Genomic DNA, 13,263 nt, shown 5'->3' on the forward strand with positions numbered 1-13,263 from the left:
GGACCGCAGCCCTGGGGCTGTGAGCGCGGGCGGGGAGGCGGCGAAGCACGGAGCGGCCTCCGGGGAGCTGGGCTGGAGGAGCAGGGAGGGAGCCACGGCTTCTCCCCGGTGCCGCCCCGCGGGAGGCTGCTGCCGTGCCCGGTGGTGCCGAGGTTCTCTGTCCGCACCGGGGGGCCGAGGGTGGCGGCAAGGGCCGGCTGCCCGGGGCGGCGCCCCTGAAGCTGTGTAGCGGTGCAGCTCGCGAAGCTGTGTTGGGGAGAGTAAACTTCAAAACACGGTCCGAGTTCCCGGGGGAGAGGGCGGGCGTTTGCCCTGGAGGCGCTTTTCACGTGGACCCGGAGGTTCAGCCCTCCGCTTTGCCTGCTCCTGTTGTTCAACACCTGCCCCGTTTTCGTTTTAGTGTTTGTTTAGAAAGCAGCATACGGTGATCGCTGGGGTTATGCTGGCTAATAGTGGGGATCCGAGACATCAGTGGTGTTCGAGATCCCAGGAAAAAAAAAAAAAAAATCATATTTTTCAGAGTTCTTTACCTCACCTCCGGAGGATGGGTGATGAGTTTTGTTGTCCCGTTGTGCGCGAGTGTGAATTTAACTTCTGCTCTTGCTGGCTTTTTGTTCCAACCTCTTGCTATTGGTGTAGCAGCAAATTGTTGGGTGGCTGAGTTTGAGAGTTTACCTTTTTAAATCCTTTGTAAAACTCGTAAGTTCTACCAGACTACAATAGCAGTGTTGTCTGTGTGGAAGTGATAGGTAGAAGCTCTGGAATAAGAGCAAACGGCTCAGAGCATGTTGTGTAGCAGTGAAGCGCCCTTTGTGGTGTAAGGAATTTCAGACAGAGAATCCCTGTTTGCTGGGTCCTCAAGCAGAAAATATTTGAGATTAGGGTCTTGCAGAAGTTCATCAAATAGCACAGAGGCTATTAAAAAGATGCTTGCTTAATATGGCAACAGCCAAAATTTTTAACTAGACCTTATGTAACTTCTTAATTAAAATAGTTCCACACATTCAACACATTTTTGTAAACTCTGTCTGCATGTATACACCCAGCTCAGAGAGTGACTTTTTAGCCTGTGTATCTTCTAGAGTAAATCTTGGTGGCCTTATTTCATAATTCTTTTTAATTCTTTTTTTTTTTTCTCTGCTGAACAGGTTTGCTGTAAGTGTTGGTTACTGGAAGGACCCTTACATCCAGTATTTTGTGAGACAAGCCAAAGAAAGAAAAGCACCTGAAATCAATAGAGGCAAGTTGGCATGTGACTGTGAGTGCAAACGTGTTCTGAATTGGTCTTGAAGAGCACCTCGTGAAACCTCTGTATACTGGGTGTTATGGAGTGTAGCAAATACGTAAAAGGACGAGACAAGTTTTCTTCACAGTGATAATTCTGTACTGTAGTTGGCCTTTTAAATATTATTCTTTGAATCAAAACTCTTATCCTTTGCTTTCTGTGTTCTGAGTGGAATGTCTCCGTGTGTCTCGGCGTGCAGCAATCGATACAAACCAATCAAAAAATGTTGATTTGACCCAGGGCAGCAGGGTGGGTATGTCAGCTGTGGTCTCTGCTCAGTTTGAGGTGAAACTTGACTAAAACTTTAATTTACCAAAGGAATCCTGTTTTATCAGTGCGTCAGACTTTGTTAGTAATGAAAAAAAAAAAAAAAAACCAACAGACCAAAGACCCTTAGGTATCTTTTTAAAAGTGCATTGATATTCCTAATAATTCTATTTCATTTTTCTTCTTAAGAAACACTATTTTTTTAAATAGTTTATAAAGTTACCTAAAAATCTTAATGATCGTTAAACAGCAAGTATTATATGAAAATAATAATATAAAAATCCTCTTCTTTTTTGTTAACAGGCTATTATGCTCGTGTTCATGGAGTCAGTTATTTGATTAAGGCTTTTCTAAAGAAGACAGAATGCAACTGCCAAATTGTTAATCTTGGTGCTGGCATGGATACCCTGTTCTGGCGATTAAAGGTAATGACAGCTGAGAGTAACGAACTTGGCTGGAGGCGGAGGTTTGTGAGTGCTGCAGCAGAGTGCCCTGCGTGGTCTGCCTCACTTTTCAGCTTCCTTAGAATTAGTTTAGGTACCTTCAAACCTCAGTGCGCGGCGGGGGGCTGCGGTGTTCACCGGCTTTTACCAAAAAGCATGTGACAGGGAGCTGACCTCTAGTGGACTTCCAGGAGTAGAGCTTGAACTCCACGTTGTGCTGTCCTCTTTAAGCCTTAAGGCTTCCCTTTATTTAATCCTGTATTAAAACAGGAATCAGATACCACAGCACAGAATTGTACAGACTCTATTCATCTGAATTATTTATGTAAATGTGAGTTTTATATGTATAAATACATACGCCTGTTTATGCATGTAATTCACAAAAATTCAGATTATTCAGATATTATATGATAGTATCATTCTGAGTGAACACACTTCCAAGTCATCTTGTTTTCTCATTAGCATTTTCGTTTGTAAATTTGGTTTCTGGAAGAAAGGCCAGGGAGGCCAGTTGTGTTTTGCTTGGTCACAATTCGTTGTATTTCAGTCAGTGGAAGGGAAAAAATAATGAATTTTTTATGACGTGAAGTTTTCTTCTTACCTGCGTTCCTATGAACGCTATGTTAATATACAGTTTTATTAACTTTTGTGTAACAGTGATTTTAAAAGCTCAGTTGGGGCCTGTAATTCCAATTCGTTATCCTTGCAAAGAGCAGGTGTGGTACAACTAACGGACAGAAGATGGGACCTAGTTAAGCGAGTGCTTCAGTGTTCTGACTCCTGATTTAATCCACTGTTCAGAAATTCATGAGGTTGCCAAGCTAGAACTAGTGCTACATCTCCATCACAAAAGGATTGCTGCATAGGGAGAAACTTGGTACTGCTTATCTCTTAGGGTGTCAGATGGTGACAACATGAAGTGAAGAGGTTTTCCCTTTTTTTGTGGTAGAGGAACACTGATGTGCTTGTAGTCTGGCTGTGGGTTTGGGGACCGGTTGTGGAATGTGGTCGCTTTCTCTGTAAACCTGTTCAAAAAGTTCCTGATTCCTTTCTTAGAAGAATACTCTGAAGATGCACACTAAATGTCCTAAGAGTTTCCTGGTGCTGTGCTCTTCTAGATCCTGATAATATATTGTTGGAATACATGTTTCAGTGATCTGGAGTCCAGGATTGCTGCATTACATAAAATATTAGTTTCCTTAATGCTTAGAGGACATTCTAATGTCTCCCAAGTGTTTTTTTGTTGGTTTGGGTTTTTTTTTTTAAGCTGTAGGACATTAAGTTATACTACTGTTACGAATGACAGTGTAAACTAAACCAAAACTGTTTAGGACTTAAGGTTCTGTCTTGTCATGTGCATGCAAAGCTTGGATGTTGCTAATTCTATGGTCTTACTCCAATTCTCAGGATGAAAATCTTCTCCCTAGAAAATATTTTGAAGTGGATTTTCCAATGATAGTTGCAAGAAAAATACATAATATCAAGTAAGTATAGTGCCTGTGTTTGTTTAGCTGCGTGAGACTGAATGTAATTCAGCAAAATGCTCTGAACTGCAAGCTGCAATTATTTCATCTCTCTTCTGAGAAACTCTTCGTGCTCTGGGATTTAGAGTAAAGGTTTCATTGTGCAGGCAAGTCATACATGTGATGGCACAGCCACTATTCCAAACTGCAGAAGTTCGTCTATGAAAGCTTTAGAGAGGCCAAGCAGACTTAATTATGTAAAATATAATGGGCAGGGGAAGCCTCACGATGATTAGAGGTGATTAAGTCTTCTCTTACTGTTGAAGAAAGCAGCAAATTCCCAAGCTTGGGTGTTCAGTTAGAGAGGTAGGATGGCTGGTGCTATACGTGAATGTTGTGCTTGATGATACGTTAAGGCTTATGGAGGATACCTGAGGAGTGTCTGGATTTCTCTTCAGGTTGCCTCAAAACTTAAGAGTCATTTGGTATAAACTGCAATTTAGGACCAAGTCTAACTTGCAAACGTTTTTATTTCCAGTAGAGGGCAGAGGTATTCTCTCATCTGTTTTTAATACACGCACACACACTTATATATTTTAAAAAAAATAAATCGTAAGCACACTGTTAAACAAGCTTAACTGCTCAGAGATGCTTCTTCCTTCTTCCCACAGATCAAAACCTCCCCTGTCAAAACCAATTATGGAATCCCATTCAGGGGACTCTCTTCTAATAGGTGAGTCATCTTAAAAATAAGTCAGCAATGTACTGTAGCACTTTTAAAACTTTTCTGATCATTTTGTTCTGCTATGTGGGCAGGCTTTTAATGTTTGAAATGCTGTTTGGACAGAGAATTGGGAGGGAAAAGAGGCTTTTTTCTTCTCTTACAGACTCCTGCCCATTTGTTCTGTGTCATCTTAGAAACGTCTTCTCTTGAAGTGGTTTTATTCTGCCAGAAAGTTGTTGAGGTTTTGTTTTTTTTTTTTGTCTCATATGTAGCTCAAGTTATGCTGCTAGTCATATACACTGGATTAAAATATCTATTGAGTGTTTCCTTTGGTCTTCTTTCTGTCTCATTAAGAGCATGGGTCTTTACGTTTAGCAGACTCTCAACAGAAGAATGCAGCCTGCAAAGTCCGTTCTCAGGAGCTGGTGCCATTTGTTACGTTTTAGTATTAAGAGAACATTAGGTTCAGATGCTGGTGTGGGGTTGTATTGTCTTGGCTTACAGCCTCGTTATGTTTGTGTCAGGATTGTAATTCCAAAAGCTCTTTGCTTGTGGAAAAAAAAAGCCTGGGTTCCGTTGAGTAATGTTTTTTGTGCCCAAATAGCAGATACTGCACTATCATAGCTGCTTTGGACCCTTTAGGAACAGTAATTATCTGCACCTACGATGCCAATTAATTTGTGTTAGCAGATAAAACAGAGCTAGCAGTGATTAGTGGTACGATTACAGGTGATTTTAATAAGCATAATTGCAGCTAAGGGTCTGGAGGGCCCTTCAGAGAGTGAGGAAGAGTCCAACTAGTGAGGAGGTGTGCTCGTGCTGCGGGTGGCAAGGTGTAGGGGCTTCACCCCCAGGCTCTTTTAGTGCTTTAACTTGGATCGGAGTCCTGCCACACACTGAGTTGGTTGTGCATGTTATACACGTTTTATTGCTGCATATTAGAGGGTCTTAACTCGCCAACATTTTAGATGCCATTCGAATGGCAGAGTTCTCCACTGTACGTTCAGGTCTCAAAAGATGAAAGCCCCATGCCCCATCTCAGAAAAAGGGCTCCCGAGCACCACTGTTTCAGCAAGGAGACCTTCTTACTTCTCCTGTATACAATGAGATATGCTGCATAAGCACTGTTAAAAAGGCACTAGCACAAGGTCGATCGGAAGGGTTTGATAGTATTTGTGTTACTGAACAGCTGTAGATACATCTAGCAGAGCAAAACAACGGTGTATTGTAATCAGGAGCTGCTAATAGCAAGTCACAGCAGTCAACAGCAATTAATGTATCAGTGTCTGAATGTATTGGAGGGGCTTATTTCTCTAAAGCTGTTTTCCTTGTTCTTTCTCAGTGCTGGGTTTTAAATACTTTAGCCATTTTACTATAACCCAGCTGATGTAGGCTCTGCTACATCTTTGGGATGTAGCTTCATGTCCAGATAACTTGGAGGTGGTAGAAGTCTGTTGTGGAATCCCAGTTTGAACTGGCACTCAATAACCACAGGTCGGTTTGAGTGAAACCTCTGTGGGGAACTCTCCTTTAAGGACATATTAATGGAACTGCTTCATGTGGAAGAGCCACCAGAAGAGGCTGTGGACTGAGTAGACAAATCAAACTGTCAGATGAATAGAGATTTCTTACAGGTCTAAAGGAACTTGGCAATGAATTCGCTCAGCTACTAACTGGTATATACCCTCTCATTTTAAAACTGTCTTAGTACCTGAGAACTGGAAGGTGGCGGCTGTGACTCAAATGGTCTCCAGGAGAAATCCAGGGAACTACAAGCCAGTAGGACTGATGTCTCTACTGGACAGATTAGTAGAAACTAACAGACAGACTTAGTGGAACACAGGAATAATATAATGTGTTGAGAAAGAGTCAACATGGCTTTTGTAAAGGTAAGTTATGCCTCACAAACCTATTGGAGCTCTCTGTAAGAGTCAACAGATATATTGGAAAAGGACATCCAGTTAATATCGTGCTTGAATCTAAAAAAATGTGTTTTGACAGTGTCCCTTACCAAAGCGTGCCAGAGAAATTGCACGGTTGTTGCGGGGGGAAGGAATGGGTCTCATATGGATGAGGAGCTGGGGATGGAGGGTAGGCATATGTTGTTAATTTTTGTTATGGAGAGAGATGGAGATCTGTGCTTAAGGATATGTTGCTGTTCAACACTAAGAAATGATTGGGAAAATAGAGTGATTAGTAAGTGGCAGCTTGTTGGCAAGTCGAAACTTTTCAGAGTGGCAAAGAACTGTAGAAGAATCTTGTGAAATTAGTGACTTGATGATGAATTCAATGCGGATTAATGTAAAGTGATGCACATGGGTGGAAAAAATAGTTTGTGCCTCACATGTAAATGATAGGCTGCTGGTTGATTATTGCTGCCTGCGAACAAGATCTGGGTATTATAATAAATAGATAGAGGAAAACATTGACTCAGTAATGGTCCAGAAATCCAAATCACAGTTAAGAGTTCTTAGAAAAAAGGTAGATGCCAGTATTGTAGTACGTGTTTGCCCTCTTTTTGCCTTTTCCCTAGGTAGCTGCTGTTGGCATCTGTGAGAGGCAGGCTACCACACTAGGGGGACCTTTGGTCTGGCCTGGTGCAGCTGTTAGATTAATGTGGTGTCCTGGGAATACTGCCTGTCCTAGGGAGTGCAGTGGGGCATAACGAAGCTGCGTTTCCAGGCAGGGAAATGTTACTTATTTCTGTGGGCTTTGGGGTGGGGATATGGTCCATGATTTTAGAATGTTATGGAGAGAGGTTGTCGTTCGTGTGTGTGTGTGTGTGTGTCCGTCCGTGTGTGTGTGTGTCCGTGTGTCCTCCCCCCCAAATTAATTCCACACTGCTGTCACATGTATACCAGGAAAAATTTGTTTAGGTGCTTCGGAATTTGATTTTTGAGTTGTTGTAATATCGACTGACGTGATTCTTGTTCTCTTACTGCTTTTCTTCTCACGCTAAATGTTTTCATTTCATGAAGCTAGTGCTAATAGACAGCTTTATCAGCTTCAGGCCAACATCTGCTTTCTCCTTGCCCTTTAGACAAAGCAATGACAGTATGGCTTGTGATTCAAGTGTAGATATTTGTGGCCTCTGCCCTTGAATGCAGCAAGATGACACTTGTCATTGAACAGCTTTGTCGTTTCCTTGGGAATGTTAGATCTCCGGGGGAAAGCAGTGAATTTGTGCAGTAACTTGACATTCCTGTGGCATTATCAGGTTAAATTGTTCTCAAAGTTCAGTGGCGCTATCTGGTTTATGATCCAGTTGCCAGTGTTGGGAAGTTAGTACTCCACCTTTGCTGCCTTGCAAGTGCAAATTACACTTCAGTGCACTAGCACGTTTCATTGCCAGTCTTACATTTCTGCCCCTGTCTAGTCCAGCTCTGAGAGTTGATTATTTTAACTTCTTTTTCCCTTAATTTCCAAACTTGCTTGTGACGCAACGTGGATGTTGGGGCTGTTGCTGTCTTGGTGACTCGCACGCCTTGCATTGGGAATGATCCTGCTCTTGCAAGACAGACTAAATTTCTTTGTGCTTAGACACATACCCTGTCCTGATGTAGTAAACAACCAACCTGAGTGAGACCAACACTGTATCATGCCTTTGAGCCTGCAGAATAGGTTGTATGGGATGGCTGGTTGTAAAGCTGCCAGAGATAGCTTAGGATGAAAATCCTAATGAAATCAGTTTGAGTCAATAGTATCCTGCATGCTGCTTCTTGGAAAACCTCCAAGAAATTGTTTCACTAATCTGAGAAGAGAGTAAGAAAAGAAAACTCTGCGTTCTTGTAGGAGAGGAAACACTGCACTTCGTGTGCCTGTGATTCCGCTTGAGCAGAGGGATTAAGGCAGCGGGTGAGTGCCTGAGGGCCACCCTAAAACAGCATTTACTTGCTGGTAGCGTGTTTCTGCGAAGACAAAAATTATTGCAGTGAGGTCAAAAGGCAACTGTAAGCAACTTCTGCTACTATTCAGTCACTCCAGTGATGTCTAAATTCAAACCACTTGTTACTTCTGTGCCAGAAGTCATGGAAAAATACACCTACAGGTGGTCTGATGGGAGAGAAACGTTCTCCGTTGCATTCTGTGTGGATAACAAGCGAGCACCTTGGCTGAGAGTCTGTGCTGGGTGGATGGGGTGGGCTGCGGTGCTGGGGCTCGCTTTCTTTCTCTCCCTCACTCTCCCCTCCCTTGTATTTCTCAAATGAAATCTGAATCTGGTGTCTCTCAAACCTTCCTTTCAGACACGTACAAGAGAGAAACTTTGTACAGAACTGAATGTGCTGAGTGTGAGCATCACAAAGAAAACCGTAAGGTAGTTCCATGCTCTAGAAAAGAACACCAGGACCAAACAACTTTGCTAAAAGCCAACACGAAGTATTGGTGCCTGGAGGGGAATTGGCGCTTGGAACGTGGGGTTTTCAGTGGATCAAGCCATGAAATGTTGCTGGCTATGCCAGCGTCAGGGCAGTTGGCCTCAGTCACATCGAGGTGGCCCTGTTTATTTGAAAACTGCCACCGGCTTGCTCATTAGTGCAGCGTGAGGGGTGTTCTCAGCCAGCCAGGAGGGAGGGCAGCAGCACTCCTGGCAGTGGCAGGGAGCTGGTGGAGTGGGGAGGTCATGGTGGCAGACACCTTCAGAAGAGTAAAAAAAAAAAAAAAAAAAAAAAGTTTTTTTTAGCACCAAAAAAAAAAAATCCATTAAAAGAAACTTATTGTTCATAAGAAGAAATCAATGGAGACCATGTGATGCCGCTACCAAGCGGAAACTTGCTTTTTCTTTTTCAGCTGCTCTGTAGATAGGCAGGCATTGTAAAATACATTTGCACCAACACTACTCAGTCAGGGTGGCAGCATGTTTGCAAATTTTCATACTTAAAGCATCAGACTCTGCAATAAAGTAGAAATTGGTGTCAGACGAGGACTAGCAGTACATTATCTTCTGGGGTGTTTATGGTCATACTTCGACTTTGAGCCTCCAGGCTGGGAACAATGGTAATTCCAGCTATCATCAGCTGCCATTGCCTCGCCGTGAGTGAGTGTCTGCCAGCTAAGTGTGAAGTGATGGAGCAGTTGTCAGTCTGATTTTAAAATCTCAAAGTTGTTTGCCTAGTTAAGTATGATCTCTTCATCCCTTTGACTTTATATATAAAAGGATTTTTTTAATGACATGTATAGGCCAAAGGTGGAAGCTAGGAGAAAATCTTACAAGGAAGTTTGGAAGAGGTTTAGCTTAAACTTTTTCCTCTTGCTTTTTTTCCTTTTGCCTCTCTTTGTATTTTAAAATTGTCTAGTGTAAATTACATATTTTCCCCTAAGATTTCCTTCAAGGTAAAAGTATTGCTCATAAATGTTGGAATATAAGAATTGTGGAGATATTTAGTGAGGTGCTTTCAGACATATTTAAAATACAGGAATGTTAGCAATTGTATCAGCTTGTGTATAATGTGTGTGCAGCTCTGCCTCGGTACTATCTGTGGTTGTGTTTGCCAACAACCGTCAATGGAGAGTTGAGGGAAGTTGGCAGGAAAATGTGTGGAGGAACAAGTACATTCTGTTTGAATGGACCAGAGAAGGAGAACCAGGCAGTCTGGATACTGGAAATGGAAGTGAAGTGACTGCATTTGGAGTAGAAGGCTTTTGAAGAGGGGAAGACAATCCATTCCTCGTCGGCCACCTTGGCCTTTTGACAGTTTCTGCTGTGAAGGGTCTGATATTAAGGATACTTGGCTTTAATATTTCTGCTGAACCAAGTCACTCCTGAAAAAACTTGTCTCATGTTTCATGTTTTCTTTCCAGCAGTTGACTTCAAATAACGAGGCCATGGCTGTACGGCTGTTTATTTTCACTTGGCCCCAGCCCACATCTCCAGAAACAAGGGTCTGCTGGGCTGCACAGCTCAGCCCTGAGGATCGCCCCGGTCGCTTCCTCTGGCCATCCCCTCTCCCACCATGTCAGGGCATAACAGAAAATTCTGTGGGGTTTATTCACGCATATACAGGCTTATTAAAAACAACGTTAGGGATTTTGATTGCTGAAATTTGAAGGATGGTTTTTCTAACCTGGAATTTAAGAGGTTTTGCTCTTTCCTGTTCTTCAGTGATAAAAATACTTGAATCAACATGGTGTGAGCAAGAGACATTTACTTCCACCTCTGAAGTGTTTGTACTACTTGTGTTACTGGATCACTTCATAATTGTTGTAGTTTATTTCTGGTTTTAATTAACGTACTAGTATGTCCAAGTCAATGAAGCTGGACAAGAAGATTGCACCAATTTCATACTAATTGTGGTGACTGACGCTTACCGTGCTGTATCTCCAGACAGCAAACCAATCGCTATATAAATACTTTCCTGTGTGTGGTGGGGGTTTTGTGTGGCTTTTTTTGATGCCATTATCATGGCCTTGATATAATAACTTAAATAGAAGGGTGTGGGAAGTCTTAAAGCTATTACAGAACATGCACATGGAAAAAAGCCTTGACTCAAAATGTTGAATCATTTTCTGCACAACTCTTTTTTTTTCTTCTTCTTTTTTCTTTTTTCTTTTTTTTTTTCCCCCTGTAACTCTGCACAAACTGTTCTGGTTTCTGTATCTGTTAAATGTTGCTGGAAAGCCAGCTATTGTGACTTGCTAGTGCCATTTTCAAACAGGTGGTCACTTGAAAATTAAATGGAGGTATATCTTCCAGAGTGTTTGAAGCACTGCTTAATTTAATAAGGTACCTTCTCCCCCTAGGTTTTTGTTTCCTCTCCCGAAATGGAAAACCCCTTTCATCCTGTCTCTTCAGCCACTTGGCTTCTCTTTCTCCCTTCACCTGGCTCTTGGCATTTGCTCTGGCGTTGGGTTCGGGAGCTGTGTGCAGCAGGGTCCTGCCTGGGGCTGTGCCAGCTCTGCTTGCGGATGCTGACTGACCGTTACAAAACCACTTTAAACTCTCACTCTGGTTTTTTTTTTTTTCCACCGTTTAGCTTTCTTATTTTTTACTGCATGCTCTGTCACACTCATATGGTAAGTTAGAGGGGCAAATTACATGCTATTCAGTCTTAATGACTTCACTCTGGTAAAGCTGAAGCTGAAAGAGCAATCTGATCTATTCCTGCAGAACTTTTATGTCTTTAAGTGGGTTTGCTGCTGCACTTGTGAAATGCTTTCTGAGGGGACTGGGCTCATCTAGTGGAATTGATTGCAACTGGTTGTCAGAATTATTGATAGCAGGATGCTCATGTTGCTGCTGGCTTCCTTACAGTCTTGCTAGTATGGCAGAGTGCCTTTTGACTTCACTATTAGTTCTTCCTTCACGTTGGAAGGCATTTACAGGAGCTTGCTGCCTGTTGTATCCCAGGGTGAATATTTATTTCTCAGAATACCTTTCCTAATTTGACTCTACACTTAAACACCATCACTAGGTCATACAAAAAGCCTAAATGATAACATTTTGGCCCCCAACTCTGTCTGATACCCATATATATTATATAGCTATAGGCATTGTTAATTTATCTAGCAATATCTGTTGTTGGTATCTGGAACCTTCTTACTCTTAACTTAGTTTTCCAGAAATCGTTGTACATGTTTTTTAATCTAGTTCCTTATGTGCATACCTTGGGCTATCTTAAAAGACTGCAAACAAAACAAAACCCCCTGCCTTTAATCTTCACATTTTTCTTCTCTCTGCATTCCTTGAAACCATGGTAACGGATGGGATAACCGATCTGCATTAGAGTGGCTGCAGAGCGAAAGAGTAGGCTTGTTGCAGTCACCATCTGTAAACCACAATAATCAGGTATAAGGGAAATTAATGTTTTAAAAAGAAGAGTTTGCTCTTAATTGTTAGGTATAACAGATCAAACTTTGGCTTCAAATTCATACATTTCTGTGTATATTTTTTATTTTTAGTTTATAATTTCAGTATCCCTCTTATTTGTAACCGTTAGTCTCTCAAAATCTTAAACTTGCAGATTCTCACAGCCTAGAGTCCAGTCGATATTCCATAGTAGGAGCAGATCTCCGTTTCTCATCAGATCTGGAGGAAAAGCTAAAGAAACATAACCTGGATATACAGTAAGATTATTATTTTTCAGCTTTTTTTTTTTTTATTTTTTTTTATTTATGAGGGCTTGTGGAAACATACTGGTAAGAGTAAAGTCAGGCTTGGGCATACAGTATCTGCATCCAGTGCTCATTATGCTATTTCCATGGTTACCTTTTCCTGAGCCCTTTGAGCAGAAGGAATTGTTCAGACACCTCATGCAGCCTCGCTGAGCCGAGCAGGCTGGCACTGCCGTGGTGACTGCTTGGTAGTTCCAAGTCTGAAGCAAGGTTGTTCCTTGCATAGTCTATTCTGCAGACCGTGTTTTCGTCCTTCCTGAGAAGATCAAACATTACAGAACTATTTGCTTCTTGATCTTAAAACGCTGGGTGGGGGGGTGAAGTATGGCTTTCTGTGACCGTGTTTCTGGTGGTGGGTTCTCTTTGGGGTGTGTGATCCTTTCGCACAAGTTAAAGCTGTGGTTGCAGGGCAGGCAGCTGTAATTCCTTCTCGCTTTCACCCCCATCCCTTGCCCTGGAGGGGATGAGCTCCCGCAGCAGCCATTTTCTGCCTCGGAGCTCCTAAGAGTTTTCTCTCTCTACTTCATGAATTTAACTCTTAGAGATTTCTAAAAGAGTTGCCCCTTGCTTGAATTTGGTTGAAATCTAGTTAATAGAATCATAAGTTGTTCAAGGGGAATCTCTAAACTAGAGATGTATCAAAATGTCATAAACTGCTTGTTTTAAGAGCTGGTTCAGTTGCATTTAGTTTTGATGTTGACTGATGGGCAGTGCCTGGATCAGTGGACATCCTCCCCCCCTGTTGTAAGGGCGGTACGAGTCAAGGTTTCTGGGAGCTTAGCTGGTAAAAGAAAGAATAATTCTGTCAATGTTAAATTATTTCAGAGTTTTATCTTTGTAATTATTTTCTGTTGCCTCCACTTTAAACCCCTATTGTTCCCCAGACCTTTTGGTAAAGTGATTGCTGTGGAGTCCTTTGAGAACTGAACTCCGGAAGCAAATATCTGGGATTTTATTGTTCAAGCGTTAGGC

The 13,263-nt window shown here is 42.1% G+C and overlaps 1 protein-coding gene across 1 annotated transcript in view; it reads left to right on the plus strand.

Moving 5' to 3' along the window:
• The first annotated feature begins 1,119 nt into the window (after positions 1–1,119).
• LCMT1 (leucine carboxyl methyltransferase 1) overlaps positions 1,120–13,263 on the plus strand; it is an 18,788-nt gene continuing 6,644 nt past the window's right edge. The window contains exons 1-5 of the mRNA XM_026859402.1: positions 1,120–1,240; positions 1,856–1,977; positions 3,403–3,479; positions 4,130–4,191; positions 12,141–12,243. Of these exons, the coding sequence (XP_026715203.1) occupies positions 1,951–1,977; positions 3,403–3,479; positions 4,130–4,191; positions 12,141–12,243 (269 nt within the window). The 5' untranslated portion in view covers positions 1,120–1,240; positions 1,856–1,950. The remainder of the gene's footprint in view (positions 1,241–1,855; positions 1,978–3,402; positions 3,480–4,129; positions 4,192–12,140; positions 12,244–13,263) is intronic.

Source organism: Athene cunicularia (genome assembly GCF_003259725.1).
Source record: "Athene cunicularia isolate RWA chromosome 14 unlocalized genomic scaffold, athCun1 chr14_part2, whole genome shotgun sequence".
Taxonomy (NCBI): Eukaryota; Metazoa; Chordata; class Aves; order Strigiformes; family Strigidae; genus Athene; species Athene cunicularia.